This window comes from Rhinolophus sinicus, linkage group LG04 (genome assembly GCF_036562045.2).
Source record: "Rhinolophus sinicus isolate RSC01 linkage group LG04, ASM3656204v1, whole genome shotgun sequence".
Taxonomy (NCBI): domain Eukaryota; kingdom Metazoa; phylum Chordata; class Mammalia; order Chiroptera; family Rhinolophidae; genus Rhinolophus; species Rhinolophus sinicus.
Genome location: NC_133754.1, coordinates 126,844,382 through 126,859,896, shown reverse-complemented (window position 1 = coordinate 126,859,896; position 15,515 = coordinate 126,844,382). Strand labels below are relative to the sequence as shown.

Sequence of the window (15,515 nt, the reverse complement as noted above, 5' to 3'; positions counted from 1 at the left end):
ACCAAATGGACAAAGTGTTTGCTGATTATCCTTCATTGTTGGGAGCATTTAGTCCTCATATTTGACATCTCACTTTCTCTTCTGGAGGATATTTGAGTTATTATTTTTGTCTATTTCTTTAACCAGTTTAACAAAAGAAGTTTCCCACAGGCATAAAAATGTTTTCGCAAAGCAAATACACTAAATTTATTAGTCTGCTCTTCAGACTTTAGTTTTAATAACTCTGGCATTGAATGACTAAAGATGGCCACCATTTTGAATAATAGAGTTAGAATTCAAAATAGCATAGGATTTTTAGAGAAATGATCAATAAAACGTGAGATTTAGTAGTGATCAGCATACATTAGTCCTCTTGAAAACAAATTTAAAACACATCAATTCTAAGTCACTTTATTTTTTTTAATTTTTCAGTTATAGTTGACATTCAATAGTATATTAGTTTCAGGTGTACAGCATAATGGTTAGACATTTATATAACTTATGAAGTGATCCCACTGGTAAGTCTAGCACTCACCTGACACCATACATAGTCATCACAATATTATTGACTATATTCCCTATGCTGTACTTTACATCCCCCTGACTGTTTTGTAACTGCCAATTTATACTTCTTAATCCCTTCACCTTTATCACCCAGGCCCCCAAACCCCCCTCCCACCTAGCAACCATCAGTTTGTTCATTCTAGGTTACTTTAGACTCAGTTCTTGATCTCTTTCAAAGAGTTGCGCGAGCGCTGCTATTCCTTATCTAGAACTTGAAGAGCTGTGAGTGATTCTGAATACCAAATCCATGAGTGTGTAATGTATGCAGCAGGAAGTAGGGAATCCCTGAAAGTTTCTGAGCTGAGAAGTAAAACGGTCAAGGCAGGTTTTGAGGTGTATTTAACTATAGACTCAAAGAATGATTGACCTTGATGAGAAAGAACTAAGAGAAAATTTTAAATGTAATAGGAATAAATTAGATTAGCTAGAAGGAGGCATTTCCAAGAATTAGTTCTTGCAAATTCTTCCTCTGCTTGTTTAGTGCTGTTTAATTCTCAAGAAACTTAATGTAGAAGAAGAAATAAGATAACCTGTCATTGCACCCTATCTCTTGATGATTGTATCCGTTTTTCTATTACTGCCATAATTACCACAGATAATGGCTCAAAACAATACAAAAGTACTATCTCACAGTTTTTGTAGGTTAGAAGTCTAGTGAGGCATGGCTGGATTCTCTGCTCAGAGTATCATTAGGCTAAAATCAAGGTATTGGCCTAAGACAATTGGCCTAAGACAAGGCCTAAATTGAAAAGTTAAAACAATATGAAGACAATGTGAAGGTAATATAATACCCATTTGTAATGTCCAAATATAAATATGATCAAAGGACTCCATGTATGTTAAAAGCTTAGATTTTTAAACTTGTTCCTTGGGCAGAATGTGCTTTTGTTGCTAATAATGGCTATTATTTATTGAATGCTTACTGTATGCAAGTCACTGCACTCTGGACTTTACGTATATTATCTCCTATTTTCTCAGCAATGTAGTAAGGCTGATATCATTCCTATTTTATGATGAGTAAACTGAGGCTCAGAGAGGTAGTAGGAGGCCTCGGTGAATTGGTTATTCCTTGAATTTATAGGAGTCACGTAAGAGTTTGTCCTTCACCAGAGGTTTGAGTAGCTCAGTAGCAAAATGATATAATGAAAAGAAAAGGGTTTTAGAGTCAGATCTGTGTTTGAGTGCTGATTTCAACACTTACTAACTTGGCACATTCCTGAAGCCCTTTGTGCCTCCGGTTCCTAATTTGTAAAGTGTGGCTAATAACAGACACCTCCTGGGGCTGGTGCAAGATAACATGTGTAAAGAACCTGGTATGTGATAAGCTCTGGATAGAAGTTCTCCAATACCTCCCTCCAGAGTAGCTAAAGTACATCTGGTTCTAAAGCATTTGAATAACTCAGGAAGTCAGTTCTGGGCTTAGGCCAGTACCTCCTGTCCTGGATAGCCTATCCTAGATATTGAACAGGGTATCAGAATCCATCCGATGCTCAGATCTATGGGACTCACATCCTGGGACTAGGGGTAGATCTCCGGAGGGCCCAAGACCCCTATGTGACACATACATATGCATAGCTCAGGGGAATGCTAGCCTATGAGCCTGATCACACTGGACCTGGCCACAAAGATAATTTATAATCACTGAATTTTGACATGTACACCCATCAATTAAGAGGCACCAACTTAGCAGGGACTTTCCTGGCATTCATCCAAGGAATCACATGCCAGAATGTTCTAGTAGCTCTCACATTAATATGTATTTGTGTGCATTGTTTTTGATTGCTCTAATCAGACTTGAACTGAATCCAAGAGATTTCTACAACTCCAAAACATTAATTCCTAGGCCCCCCCCCCTCCCTCCAGGCTCTGTCTGAAGGCTTAATTCAGCTATCTTATCTCTCTAGGTATGTGGAGACGAAAACCAAGGGGCTGTTTTCCTGCGGGAATTTCCACTGGTTCGAAGAGAGAGCATTTATGAAGATTTCCTGTCTGACCTCTTGAATAGTCACAAAACTGAAGACCCGGTACAGTGTCTCTTCTAATTATTCTTAGAAACACAGAAGTTCAATGGCTAATTCTGGCTTGTGGTGGTGGTTGGTTTTAGCAAATCTGAAGAGGTTGGTATGGCATTTTCTCCTACCCATGAGAAGGAAAGGGAAGCAAAGTGGTGGGGTAGTGGGCAGCCTGTGGGGCAACTTCCTGATTTTCCTGTGTCTGGCAAGCTTCAAATATTTCACTCAAGCATTAAAGTGTGTTTGGGGTAGCATGTGGAGGATTCACATTAAAATAACTGATGTTTTGCCAGCTAGTCTGAACATCAAATGGTAATAATTTAAATGAGTGAAGAAAAAAGGAGATTTATATGTAAAGCCCAAATTGTATTGTGGGTCAATGGAAATTCGACCATCTTCCAATTTTAGCTGCTTTGTGGATATTTTTACTTCAAAGTGTTAGTCATGTTTATTTGATGAAAGTTTGTTTCTCTGGTGGTGATTTGGGTGGGACGGGGAGTCTAGAAAATGAGCTCTCAAATGAAAACAAATAGTATCGTTGACTGTGGAGGTCAAAATGCAGGTCCCTCTCTCTTTGCCAATCAAACTGTGATTTGTAGTTTGTACTTTATTGTGAGAATTGGATGGGTAACTTGTGAAAGTTCTAAATGTGGATCTTCATGGTGATGACCTTGTGCTCAGAAGTACTGGCTTTGGAATTAGAGGATGCTATATGCACAAGACAGTGGATTTCTTGTCCAATCATAAAATGGTAAGATCACAGAAAAGAATACCTTAGAATGCCTTCAAAACAAACGCATAAGTGGCTTAATTTCTGTCTCCTCTACCCTGCCTCCTTATAGCTCTCTCTCAAGAGAGTTCTTTTTGCGTATTTGTCTCATAAACTTCTCTTCCAGACAGTAAATTAGCTTTCTCAGTAGCTTCTCACAGACCACCTCTTACTGTTTTTGTTATTTCCATCTTCTCTGTGACAGACAGTCACATCCTTCTCAGATCTTGTGCCCCAGTAAGGGCAGGAACAGTGGTGAAGTTTCCCAAGGGTACTACAATTAGTTTTCATTTGGTTCATATATATCAGGGATGCCAAAAAAATGTATACAAGTGGACACTTTGGTCAACGTTGCCCAAGCAGCAGTTCGCCATAATCAGAAGTGTCTGGACGCTGATGGTAACCACTTTGAGCACCTCTTGTAATTGCAGAAGTCAAACGTGACTTGTATCTATCTTTTGTTAGGGGTATATATTGAGTATTACAATTTTAATACAATTTTCCTTTCTTAAAATGCGTAAACGTTTTCTTGGCACCTTCTGTATATTTTTTCTCAATAAACTCTGAATATGCAGGGCCTGCCTACCTTTTCAATTTTGTGTTTGCTCAAGCCTTTTGTGTATGTGTGAACTATGGCACACACACTGCCACTTAGGTTTTAATTCTTCTTCCTGTGAACACTATCTTGTAGTTGTATTTTAATTTTATCCCATTTGATGTCATGCAAACCTGAAATATATTAGCACATTTTAGGTTTGGTTTATTCAAAGTCTGGAAAGTGCTGTTATATGGATACTTCATGCAAACTTTATAAGCAAGACTAATTATTATATAATTTATGCCATAAAGGAAATTGAATAATATGAACTAATGATGAACATAATGGAATTGTTATAGTGGTGCCACTAAAAACAATTTTTGTCACTTGGCAAGCATTGAAGTGTGTCATGAACATTATTACATGATCTTACATTGATTTACGTCATAATAAGAATTGTGCATGCTGCCGAATTTCATAAATCCTACTGAGGTCACAAGTAATTGAGTGGGTGGACGCATTTAAAGTGAAAAAAGAATTACCGACCAACACAGTCAGAACTGGGGTTATACAAGAAAATATGAGGGAAAAGAAAAGATCCAAGCTTCCTGAATACCAGAAGCTAATTCAGCCTCCAAGTAAGTTTGTGCAATTCTAACAATTTCTGTGGAAACTGTGTCTCTGAGCACTTCATTTGGCCCACTGGATATAAATTTTTAAAGTGTAACTTTATTTTCTAAAAAGACATTACAAAATGAATCACTATCATCTCTCCATTTGTGTAAGGGGAAGAGTTTAAACATGAGTAACTAGTTGTATTAATAGCCAGAAAAGTGTAAATTCCTTTTGTGCCCCTTATTTATGAGTTTCTGCTCTGTTGGGAAGAGGTTCTTCCGCAGAATGGGAGAATCATCAAGAAAATAACCTTCCTGGTATAGGTCACAAAAACCACTTGCCAAACGCTGGTGGGTGAGAGAGGAAAAATAGTTGAGCAACATAATCTGATTTATACAACTCTATGGGCTTTCAGGTAAGTGTCCCTAGTATCCCCAGCATGTATACACTGTTTCACCTTCCCTGCTGGATTAGTAGCTCTGCTGCTTGAGGTGGGCGTCCATGTTGATTCTCACCTTCCTAGCATCTAATCCCGCACTTGACTATGGTAAATGCTCTATTGTGTTGAGTGTTTGTTGATGAAGGAAACCCATCATGACTATTCTCTATTATTCTGTTGTTAGCATTTTACACTGAAAACACTGTGAGAATTCCATCACAGACTGAACAAAATGTGGAAATCCATCTAAATGCAAAGTAAAATGGTATGAATGACTTCAGGGTTTTTTTTTGTTTTTTTATGAGGTGATGAAAGAATATTTGGGATGATCTCCATGATGTCCTTTCAAGCCAGTATTTAGGTTTGTAATAAAGAATATGAATTCAGGGATGTTTGCCCACTGGAAATTAATAGTTATGGAAGTAACAAATTTATCCCCGATACGTGTAACATTTCGGACAAGGGAGTATTAAGTGTAGGAAACATCTTGTCAGACTTCTGGGTAAAATTATTGCTATCCTCTTTTTAGGTCTTTAATTTTTCTTCTTCATACCCTTTCTTTATTCTTTTATAGACATTTGAAAACCGAAACAGCCTAACTTATTTGTGAAAATCTTTCACCTCAAAGTTTAATTTCGGGGGTCTTTTAAGTGACACTTCTTCAACTCCTTCTCAACGAGGGTCTTTTGCATGAATTAACTTTTACATTGCATTAGAAAAACTTTCTAGTTAGCTTCCTCTCAGAGGGCTAATTCCATTCACCACACTGTGAACAGCAATCTAAGTGAACCGTTTGTCTAGAACCCACAGTAGGCAACCAAACTTCTAATTATTGCCTGAAACTCTGCATGTGTATGATTTGTGTTGTTTGCAGAAATAGGATGTTTGTCAAAGGCTGTTATTCATTCATGGAGTAGTGGAGAAACAGATCACATTGTTTTTGGTTGTCAGTTGGATACAAAATCAGGATAATAATTAACATGAAATTCATTAGGGACTGGGATTTTCTTCAGTATGTAATTAGTGCAAACCTCATTTGCCAGTAGCTTTATAGTTCACAAAGCCTTATTGAAGCCACTATTGTATCTTGGTAGAAAAGAGAAGTTATTTAAATATTTATTCCAATTGAGGGTAAAGTGGTCCTTTTAATGACTGGTAAAGTAGAGATTCCTTTGTGGAATAAAGGTTAGCTTTCAGACAGGGATCCTCAGAAATGCTTGTCTTTAATGACTATGTGTGAGAAGATAGTTTGTTTTCTAGGTCAATTCAGTAATTCTCTAAAGTTCAACTAAAACAAAAATTGCGATTTATTAAGAATGGTTCTGCATTCAATTTTTTTTCTCCCTTGGTTTGTTGGGGCGGGGGGACTGGTGGGGGCAAGTATTATTTCTCTGTACTGAAAAATTAGTTCAACCAATACACATACACTAATGTAAAATGGACTATAACTATTTCCATATGTTCCCAAGGTGTTCACTAACCTCCTCCCAAACCCTGCCAAGAGAAAGGAAACGGAATTTAACTGGTAACATCTGAAGATAATAACTTAATTTGCTTAATTATAGTTCTAAGTTGGCTACTATTTTGGAGTACTTTGTGGACATAAATACAAGGAAGTAGCAATGTGTCCAGAACTTTTATGTTACTGAAAAGTGACTCAACTTGTTGCTCTGTATTTAGGATCTTCACACCTGAATTCATTCAGCACACTCTTGACAGAATTACCTTTTCCCAAAAGTTTGATCTACTTGTTCCTCATAAGTGTTTGAGGAATAAAGAGAAGAAGAAACTAACATTTAATTGCAAATGTGCACGTGCTCAAAGCTGCTTATGGCTCCATAAAGCCTTATTGATTAGAGACCACCGTATTTTTTATTAACTGATTTTAAGCAAAGAAAATTGTGCAGTGGTATTGAAGGAGCCAGATGTTTTAAAAGTGGAAGTACATTCCAATTCAGTCTTTGATTTTAGTGGCTCGCTTACAGGATAACTTGAATTGGCTACCAAAACTCTTCCTTGGGAAAATAAACGCTGAGACAAGAAGACTAGGTTTGATTTTTAGTACATTTGCTACTTTGAATTATATGACATCACAAATAAAAAATCAGGAGACACTACAAAGTATATATAATATGTTACCCTTCAAGATTTTTAAATGTTTTTATTTGTCTGTGTTTATAAGACTTACCTAATATATTATAACTACACCAGTCATGAACTGTTTTAAAAAAGACTTTGTTTTGCATATAAATATTTTATATAACCTCACATTTTCTGATTATGTTTTGGTATTCTACACTAATACTCTACGTCATTTCTCCGTTTCTGTGGAAAGGACAAAGGAGCTAGGGGAAGGTCCAATATGCACCAAGCACTTACTAGGGATTTATACAGATTCCTCAGAACAACCTGAAGTAAACAATGATAGCTCCATTTTGCCATAGTAATAATCCATTGAAAATGTAATTTTTGAAAGCTACCACTCACAATTGTTACAAAACTATAAAAACATAGCTCTGAAAGAGGTACAAAACCTGAATGGAGTATCAATGAATAACTCAAAAATAAACAGTCTATTAATAACATATTATTTACTTGTATACAAAAGAAGCCAATGGAACCAATAACTGATTTTATCTAAGAAAGGCAAAACAGGGTTTAAATAAGAGAAAAAAAAAAAGAGGGAAGACAGGAAAACCACAGATTGTTTGCAATAGCACATTGTGTTTTCCATTTCTTGTTGTTTGAAATAGTAAATTGCTGATTAGCTGGTAGCTACAAAGTCAGTCTTGTTCCTTGAATGACTACCTGGGTCATCAGAATAAACAGTGTCAGTTGTCTGTGGATTCTTTAAGAGAACTTGGGTGTTTAGCTGGGTGTATACAAGACAGGCTTTCTCTATACTATGGTCAGTCAGGTTTCTATTTTAGTGCCCCCATTTCATTATGCCAGGACAACCTCACATCTCTTATCAAAATATCTCAGGGGGAAATTATAAACCTTGCCTGAAGAATTAAAAAACACTTAAGTAAAGAGACAGACCGATGTTCATGAATGGTAAGTCATAATATCATGATGATACCAATCTCCCCACAAATTAATCCATGTATCCAGTATAAGCAGAATAATTTTTAAAAAGAAAAGAGATGGAGCTTTGCTGTACCAGTAAAAATATACTATAAAGCTTTAAGAATTGAATAGTGTGATTTTAGAATATAGACAAATGCACCAATATAAATGAGTGAAGAACCTATAAAGAACTTGATCTATGACAAAGGTATGTTACAAATAATTGGGAAAGGATGTATTAATAAATGCTCACTATACATGGAAATAAATTCTAAATAGAGTGAAAGCCTTTGTGTGAAAAGCGTGATTTAAAACTTACAGATGAATGGGGCAGCCAGATGGCTCAGTTGGTTAGAGTGCAAGCTCTTAACAACAGGGTTGCCGGTTCAATTCCCACATGGGCCAGTGAACTGCACCCTTCACAACTAGATTGAAGACAACAAGCTTCAGCTGAGCTGCCAGAGGGGAGGCCGGATGGCTCAGTTGGTTAGAATGTGAGTTCTTAACAACAAGGTTGCTGGTTCAATTCCCGCATGGGATGGTGGGCTGCGCCCCCTGCAACTAAGATTGAAAACGGCAACTGGACTTGGAGCTGAGCTGCGCCCTCCACAACTAGGTTGAAGGGAAATGACTTGGAGCTGATGGGCCCTGGAGAAACACACTGTTCACCAATATTCCTCAATAAAAAAGAAAAACTTACAGATGAAAATGTGGAAGAAAGACTTCTGAGTTGGGAAGGTTTTCTTAAGGCATAAAGTGTCCAACTTGTAAAAGAAAATATTGATGCTTTAAATTATATCAAAATTTTAATATGTCATTAAACATTTAATGTCTAAAAATTCCATGGAAAAAGTAAAAAGAAAAGACACAGCTGGGAAACATTATTTGCAATACATATAACTGGCAAAAAAATATCTACACTATTTAAAGAGCTCCTAGACATTTTGTTTAAAAAGACAAACATCCCAGTGGGGGAAAAAAATGGGTCATCAGACATGGATGGCTAATACGCATTAAAGATGTTTAACCTTACTAGTCATCAGGGATTTACAAATTAAAAGAATAAGGGTATGATATTTGATGCCCATTCAATTGCAAAGTAATTAAAGGGACTAACAGAGGCAAGTGTCAGTGAGAAAGAAACGTGATGAGGTCACTCCTGTGTTGCTGTTGAGTATAAAATGGTATAACCATTTTATAGAATTGGACAATGTCTATAAAGCTGAATGTGTATATGCATGTTCCACCAATTTCACTTTAGGAATCTAACCTAGAGAAACACTTACACATATGTTCAATGAAATATTGAATGTTATAGGCTCGACTTGAAAGAAAATATTAAATATCCATCAGAAGGTAAATGGATGAATAACTTGTGGTTTACTCATATAATAAAAAATTATAGAAGCAATTAAAGCAAGTAACTAGATCTACATGCATTAGTATAGATAAATCTCAAAAATATAAATAAATATAAAGGATACCCTTTTTAATATGATGCCCTTTGTATCAGTTTTACTATCACAGAAATGTTTATAGATATTGTTTAGAGAAAATGATTGTGTATAAAAATGGATGGGAAAAATATACTCCAACTTGTATTGTTGGTTACCCTCTGGGCAGGGAGAGAAGAAGGAATTGGATTGGGCAAATGTGTATAGTACACTTGAACCGTATTGATACTATTTTATTTAAAAAGTATATAGTTAAATGTTAGTTATGTGTTTAAACAGCTAGTGGTTACAGAAAAGTTTATTATTTACTGAATTTTTTTATGATTGAAATATTTTTAAATACATGTGTAATAAAAATTTCAGGATAATGGCTGGCAAATAATCAGCACAAAATGAATGCTATTTTTTATTAGCAGTGGTTGAATTGCAAATTACTGAAAAGTGATAAAGCTCAATGCCTAAGATTTAATATATACACTATTCACATTGTAGCCTCGCAGTATAATTAAGGAGTCGTCAAATGTATGAGCACAGAACACATGATCATGGGGCCTCCTATCAGTTCATGAACTGCGACTCTAGTAAATAATGTCAGGATGATGAATCTCAGCGTTTAAGGAGAGGGACTACTTTTTTACACTTGACCTTTGGAATTAACTGAAAAAACCATTATCCTTTAAGAGAAAAAAAATTATCAAGTTCTAATTTCCTTACAGCTTATGCAGTTCCCCTCTGTCATTTTTGAGATGGCCACCATTTGCTAGGGTTGTGTCATTGACTCCACGCAACAGATAGATATCAAGATGAATTATCTAAAAGACACTGAAAGTAGTAAAATGTAGAGCATTGAAAATCCCAGCACTTACGCAAGCAGATTTTTAAGGTCAAACCACCTCTCAAAAAATATAATTCTGTTAAAAAATTTAACATTAGTTAGAAATATATAAATAACATATGTGAATTTTAGGACTCCTTTTGATCACATTTTTAGGTTTCACATTGTGAGGTCTTTCCCAGAGAGAACTTTGTCAGTAATGATGAAATTTCAATGCTAAAGAAATTCTTTCTAGGCATGAATACCAACTTTGTTCCTTTAAGTTGGCATTTAAATTCCTGAGATAGTCTCCACTTATAGTTATCCTAAAGTAAACAAACATACTTTGAAATGAATGTTAAATATCTTTAATAAAGTTAAAAATGTGCAGAGATGACTATTTGCTACTTAACTTTGAACTTTCTTAGTAAGTATAAACTTTACAGACGGTGATTTAAGATTTATGCAACTTTTTGTATGCATGTTCGATAAAAAGTCCAAAAAGTAAAAACAAACAAACAAAAAAATAATAACACCACAGAAATTCACTTGGGGCACCAAAGAACAACTTGTTGCTTCCTTGCACTAAGTGTCCGTAATATAAAGCATTAATTCATCTCATGGAAAGACCAATAACTTTCAAAGGAGTTCCTTCGTTGTTTATAAGGCAGAGCTGAAACTATTAGCCTCTGTGATGAGTTTAAATGCCTATGTTTAATAGGCCATTTATGGCTTAGTTGTGCACGAGGGCTGTCCATCAGTAGTTGAAAACAGCTAGAGGGAAATGGTTGCCGACCACTCTAGCAGCTGGACTAGGTCATTTGACACCAAATGTCTGCAGAGAGGTGCTGAGTAGAATCTGAGAGGTCAGAGGACAGCCTAATGGAATCATGTGACCAAGAATCCAAATTCTGTCACCTGAATTTAAGAAAATGTAAGAAGATACTGTGAGTTGTAGGCATGGACAGAATGTCCCTTTGAGGCATCACATCCTTTTAGAGTTTATCTTTTTTTTTTTTTTTAAAGTTTATTGGGGTGACAATTGTTGGTTTATCTTTTTTTAATCTTCTTATAGATAGATAGACATGAATTGTTTTTTTTCTAGAGTAGGTAGAAATTTAGACATTTAAACTGAGATTGGCTAATTGAAACAAAACATTAAAAGGACATTATTTACTAGCATAACATTATAGAATAGAGATAATCTCTAAATGTGATTATAAAATTCTGTATACCATGTTAACTTTTGTTAATGGTAACTTTTATGTAAGAAGAGGAAAGTCATATTTTTGTTTAATTTAGAAACTAATAGCATTATCACCAATAGAAAGTTTTGAAAAGGAGCACATTTTAGTTTTCCTTTATGTTATTTTATTAAGTTTAATTTCAACTTGATGTTGACAAAGAGGAAAATGAATACTAGAAAAAAAAGGATAAATATCTGGATTACTTAAATATGCATATGTAACTTTTGCTAAGAGAAAATATCTTTATCTGCCATTAAATTGTTTTACCAAAACTGGAAGTGTGGGATTTGATGTAAAAAGTCTCATTTGTAGAGCCTGAAACCTGAGGAGGGGTTGTGTTGTCAGGTTGAGGCTTTATCTCTAACTGGCTGTGAGACTTCAGGCAAGTCATACAACTTTCTGAACCTTTGTTCCTGGTCTTTAAAATAAACCTTTTCTGGATGACCTTATAGCCCTAGAATATTGTTTCAAATTAGATTTTTAATGGAAACTTCAAATTTCTTACAGTTGCTACTTGATGAATTTTTTTTTTTTTTAATTTCTACTCAAATTATTTTGTTAAAACCAATTATGTATTTCTGCAGTCAGGTCTTCCTACCTCTAGTAGACTCGCCTTCCTTCCCGATTCTCTGAAAAACACCGTGGCTGCCCATCCATTCTACAAGTACCTGTACTGACATAATATTCCTAAAGCTCCACTTTGCCCTTCACCCAATGAGTATTTGTATGTCAAAGCCAGTTACGTGTTTCTGGATAGTCACATTCTTCAAACACAGTTTAATGTCAAAACCCTTTAGTCTGGCCCCTACTTAACACTAACCTTGTTTCTGACATCCATTTAGACATTCTTTGCTCCAGCTTGCTGAGCCCACACTTTGTTCCCATATGAAGTTATCAGCTCAGTGCTTTGCTCACAGGGCCTCTTTTGCCTGGCATGTTTTCTTTTTTTCTTCTCTAGACCTCCCATTGTTAACCCAGCTCTCATCTGCTCCAGGAAGCTGCCCTCATGCTAGCCCTCAGGCTGGTACTCAGGGTGGGCTTGTTTCTCTGAACTCCTACAGCAGTCACAGTCTTTGCTCATGGAACCAGCCAATGCCCTGCCTTCTCGTGCTGCCTACAGAGAACCCTGTACAGATGTGGATAACGCATTACTAGGCTCTTAATCTGCAGGGATGATCTGCCAAGAGCAGAATATTATTAGAACAAGTCTGGGAAAAGTAGGAAATCATGAGATCTTGGAGGGTGGGATATGGTGGAGGAACCAAGACGGGAGGGGAAAAGGCAAGTAAGCGTTAGAGGTTCAATGGGGTCTAAGGTAGTCAAAAAATGTGGACTAGGAATTAATTCTGGAATCCTCCTCCAAGAATGTTGTCCATTTGTTGTAGTATCCCTCCTACTTTACATCTTTATTTATCTTTTTATCTATATAGACCATCTGCCCTGGCAATTTTTATGCAAGGACTATGTTTTATGATACTTTGTTTTCCAGCACACAGAGCAGACTCTTAAGCAGAGTAATAATAATAACAACAATAACAATAACAACAATAACAAGAATAGCAACCATCATTTATTGTCTACCTCTTCTGTACCAGCTGCAGCTAAGGTACTTTACATACATATCTCATTAATCCTAAGAGGATGATATCTCCTTCTCAAAATGAATAAATAAAAATAGTAACTTTCCCAGGGTCACAAAACTGATCTTTTACTTAAATGATTAGAATGATACACATTTAAAGAATACCGATTCATCTTAGCAATCATTTACTGAGCACCTACTATATTCAACACACTAATCTAGGTAGTGCCTGAGGATATAAAGATGAGTTAAACAACCCTTGCTCTTTAGAATATCAACATTTCAATTCTCACTGTTAAAATGTTTTTATTTTTAGGTGAGCTCACTGGGGTAATGACAGAGTATTTAAATTATAAGTATCATTTTAGGATACCTCATTCTTTTCCTAGGAAAGTCTTAAAAAATAGCACTTGATTTATTTTATTTATTTTTTTTAGAGGGTTGAACTTGATTATATATGAAGCAGGTTCAAAGGAACTGCTGAACACATTTCAGGGGGACCTTATTTTAGTTTGCAATTAGATTCCCACATGAGTTATTGCTTTGCACACTTCATTGACCTTTAATGGATTTGACTGTGGTAATATGTATGTTTTCATGGCTGCTTGTCTTCAGTTTGAAAGTACAATTTAGTAGATTGGTTTGAAAGTATGACCAGTTACCCACGCTGGTTAGTGTCCCAAGTTTCTGTGGGGACTGTTGATCTTTATATATTACATATGCCCCAAAGTATGAATGAGTGAGCGTGTGGAGAATATATGTAAGGAGACAAGTTAAATAAGTTGCTGAAAACTGTGGTATTCTGTGATGAACTCCAATTGGGTATAATTCTCAGGAAGAGCAGGAGGAATTGGTCTTAGCTTTTCCAGTACCCTACCTTGTTGGCAACTTAAAATGTATAACACTGATGGGAATATGGCTAAAACGTTTTCTCATTTAATATTAAGTCCACTGTATGTCATTGAAACCACCCCAAGTAATGCCATAAACATAGACCATTGTTTCTCTCTTATATAAAAGGTGTTTTCCAGAGATAGAAATCCCAGGGCCAGTATGATCCAAGGTGCCAGGGACCCAGGCTCATTCTAATTTTTTTCTTAAATCATTCTAGCTTCTGACTCCCATTCACAAGGACATCTTGTGATCCAAAATGGCTACCAGAACTCCAGCCATCATAACCCATATTCTAGGCAGTGGAGGAAGGAACAAATAGTAAGGTGGTAGTGGAGAAAAAGGCATTATTAACCTGCCCATAAGGACTTTCCCAGAAACTGCCACTCAGTATTTGTTTCAGTAGTTCATTGGCAAGACCTTAGTTACATAGCCATGCCTAAGTTCAGGGGTATCTGGGCCATGTGGTTTTTATCCTGGGCAGCTGCATACCTAGTGTAAAGGAGAAAGGAGAATAAATTTTGGAGTGAGCAGCTAACAGTCTCTCCCACCATCATAACAATAATTGAACTTAATCTCCAAAATTATATGCTGAATACCCAATTCATTTGCTAGTAGCTTCAAAATTTGGGAGGGGGAGGGTATGATGAAAATATTCCAGCATTAGATAGTGGTGATGGTTGCATGATATGCTTTGAACCACTGAAGTGTATACTATACATGGTTTATGAATTCTATTTCCATTAACAAAACAACTCTGCTTATGCTAAGCTAAATAAGTCAGACAGAAAAAGTCGAGAACCACATGATTTCACTCATATGTGGTATATAAAACGGAAAGCAACAAATAAACAAATACTCATAAACACAGACAATAGTTTAGTGGTTACCAGAGGATAAGGGGGGAGGGGGGTGTTAGATGAGGGTAAAGGGGGTCAAATATATGGTGATGGAAGGAGAACTGACTCTGGGTAGTGAACACACAATGCAATATATAGATGATGTATTATAGAATTGTACACTTGAAACCTATGTAATTTTATTCACCAATGTCACCCAAATACATTTAATAAAACAAAAGAAAAACAACTCTGTGGACTCTAAAGTTTCAATCTAAGAAGAGAAGACAAAGATGCAAATTTTTCACTTTTTTCCCATGAATATAAGGAGGGTAGCTCAAAAGAGAGAGTAAAGGTTATCACAAGATCTCAGTGTTTCACGTTTATATAGAGAACTGCCCCCACTCCGGTACCCCGGTGGTACCCTCTGCCTCATGTTGGAGTATAAGGGAAACGCACAATAACCAGTTGAACTGTGGAGGTTTTGGGGGTGATGGTGATGGCATGAGTAGTGTAGCAGCAAACATTTATCATCTACCAGACACTGGCTAAATTTGTTACATAGATGATAATCATAATTGCAAACACTTTAGATAATATCAAAATACTCTTATGAGAAAACTGAGGCACAGATTGGTTAATAACTTGTTGAGGTCACACCCTTTGTAAGTAGTGGAGCCTGGTTTTGAGTCCAACAGTCTGG

The 15,515-nt window shown here is 36.1% G+C and overlaps 1 protein-coding gene across 2 annotated transcripts in view; it reads left to right on the top strand.

The window, feature by feature from the left end:
- Window positions 1–15,515, top strand: part of ADAMTSL1 (ADAMTS like 1) — an 890,862-nt gene that overhangs the window by 229,627 nt on the left and 645,720 nt on the right. For both annotated transcript variants that reach the window (XM_074330338.1, XM_074330337.1), the window contains exon 2: window positions 2,448–2,567. In XM_074330338.1, coding sequence (XP_074186439.1) covers window positions 2,448–2,567 — 120 coding nt within the window. The remainder of the gene's footprint in view (window positions 1–2,447; window positions 2,568–15,515) is intronic.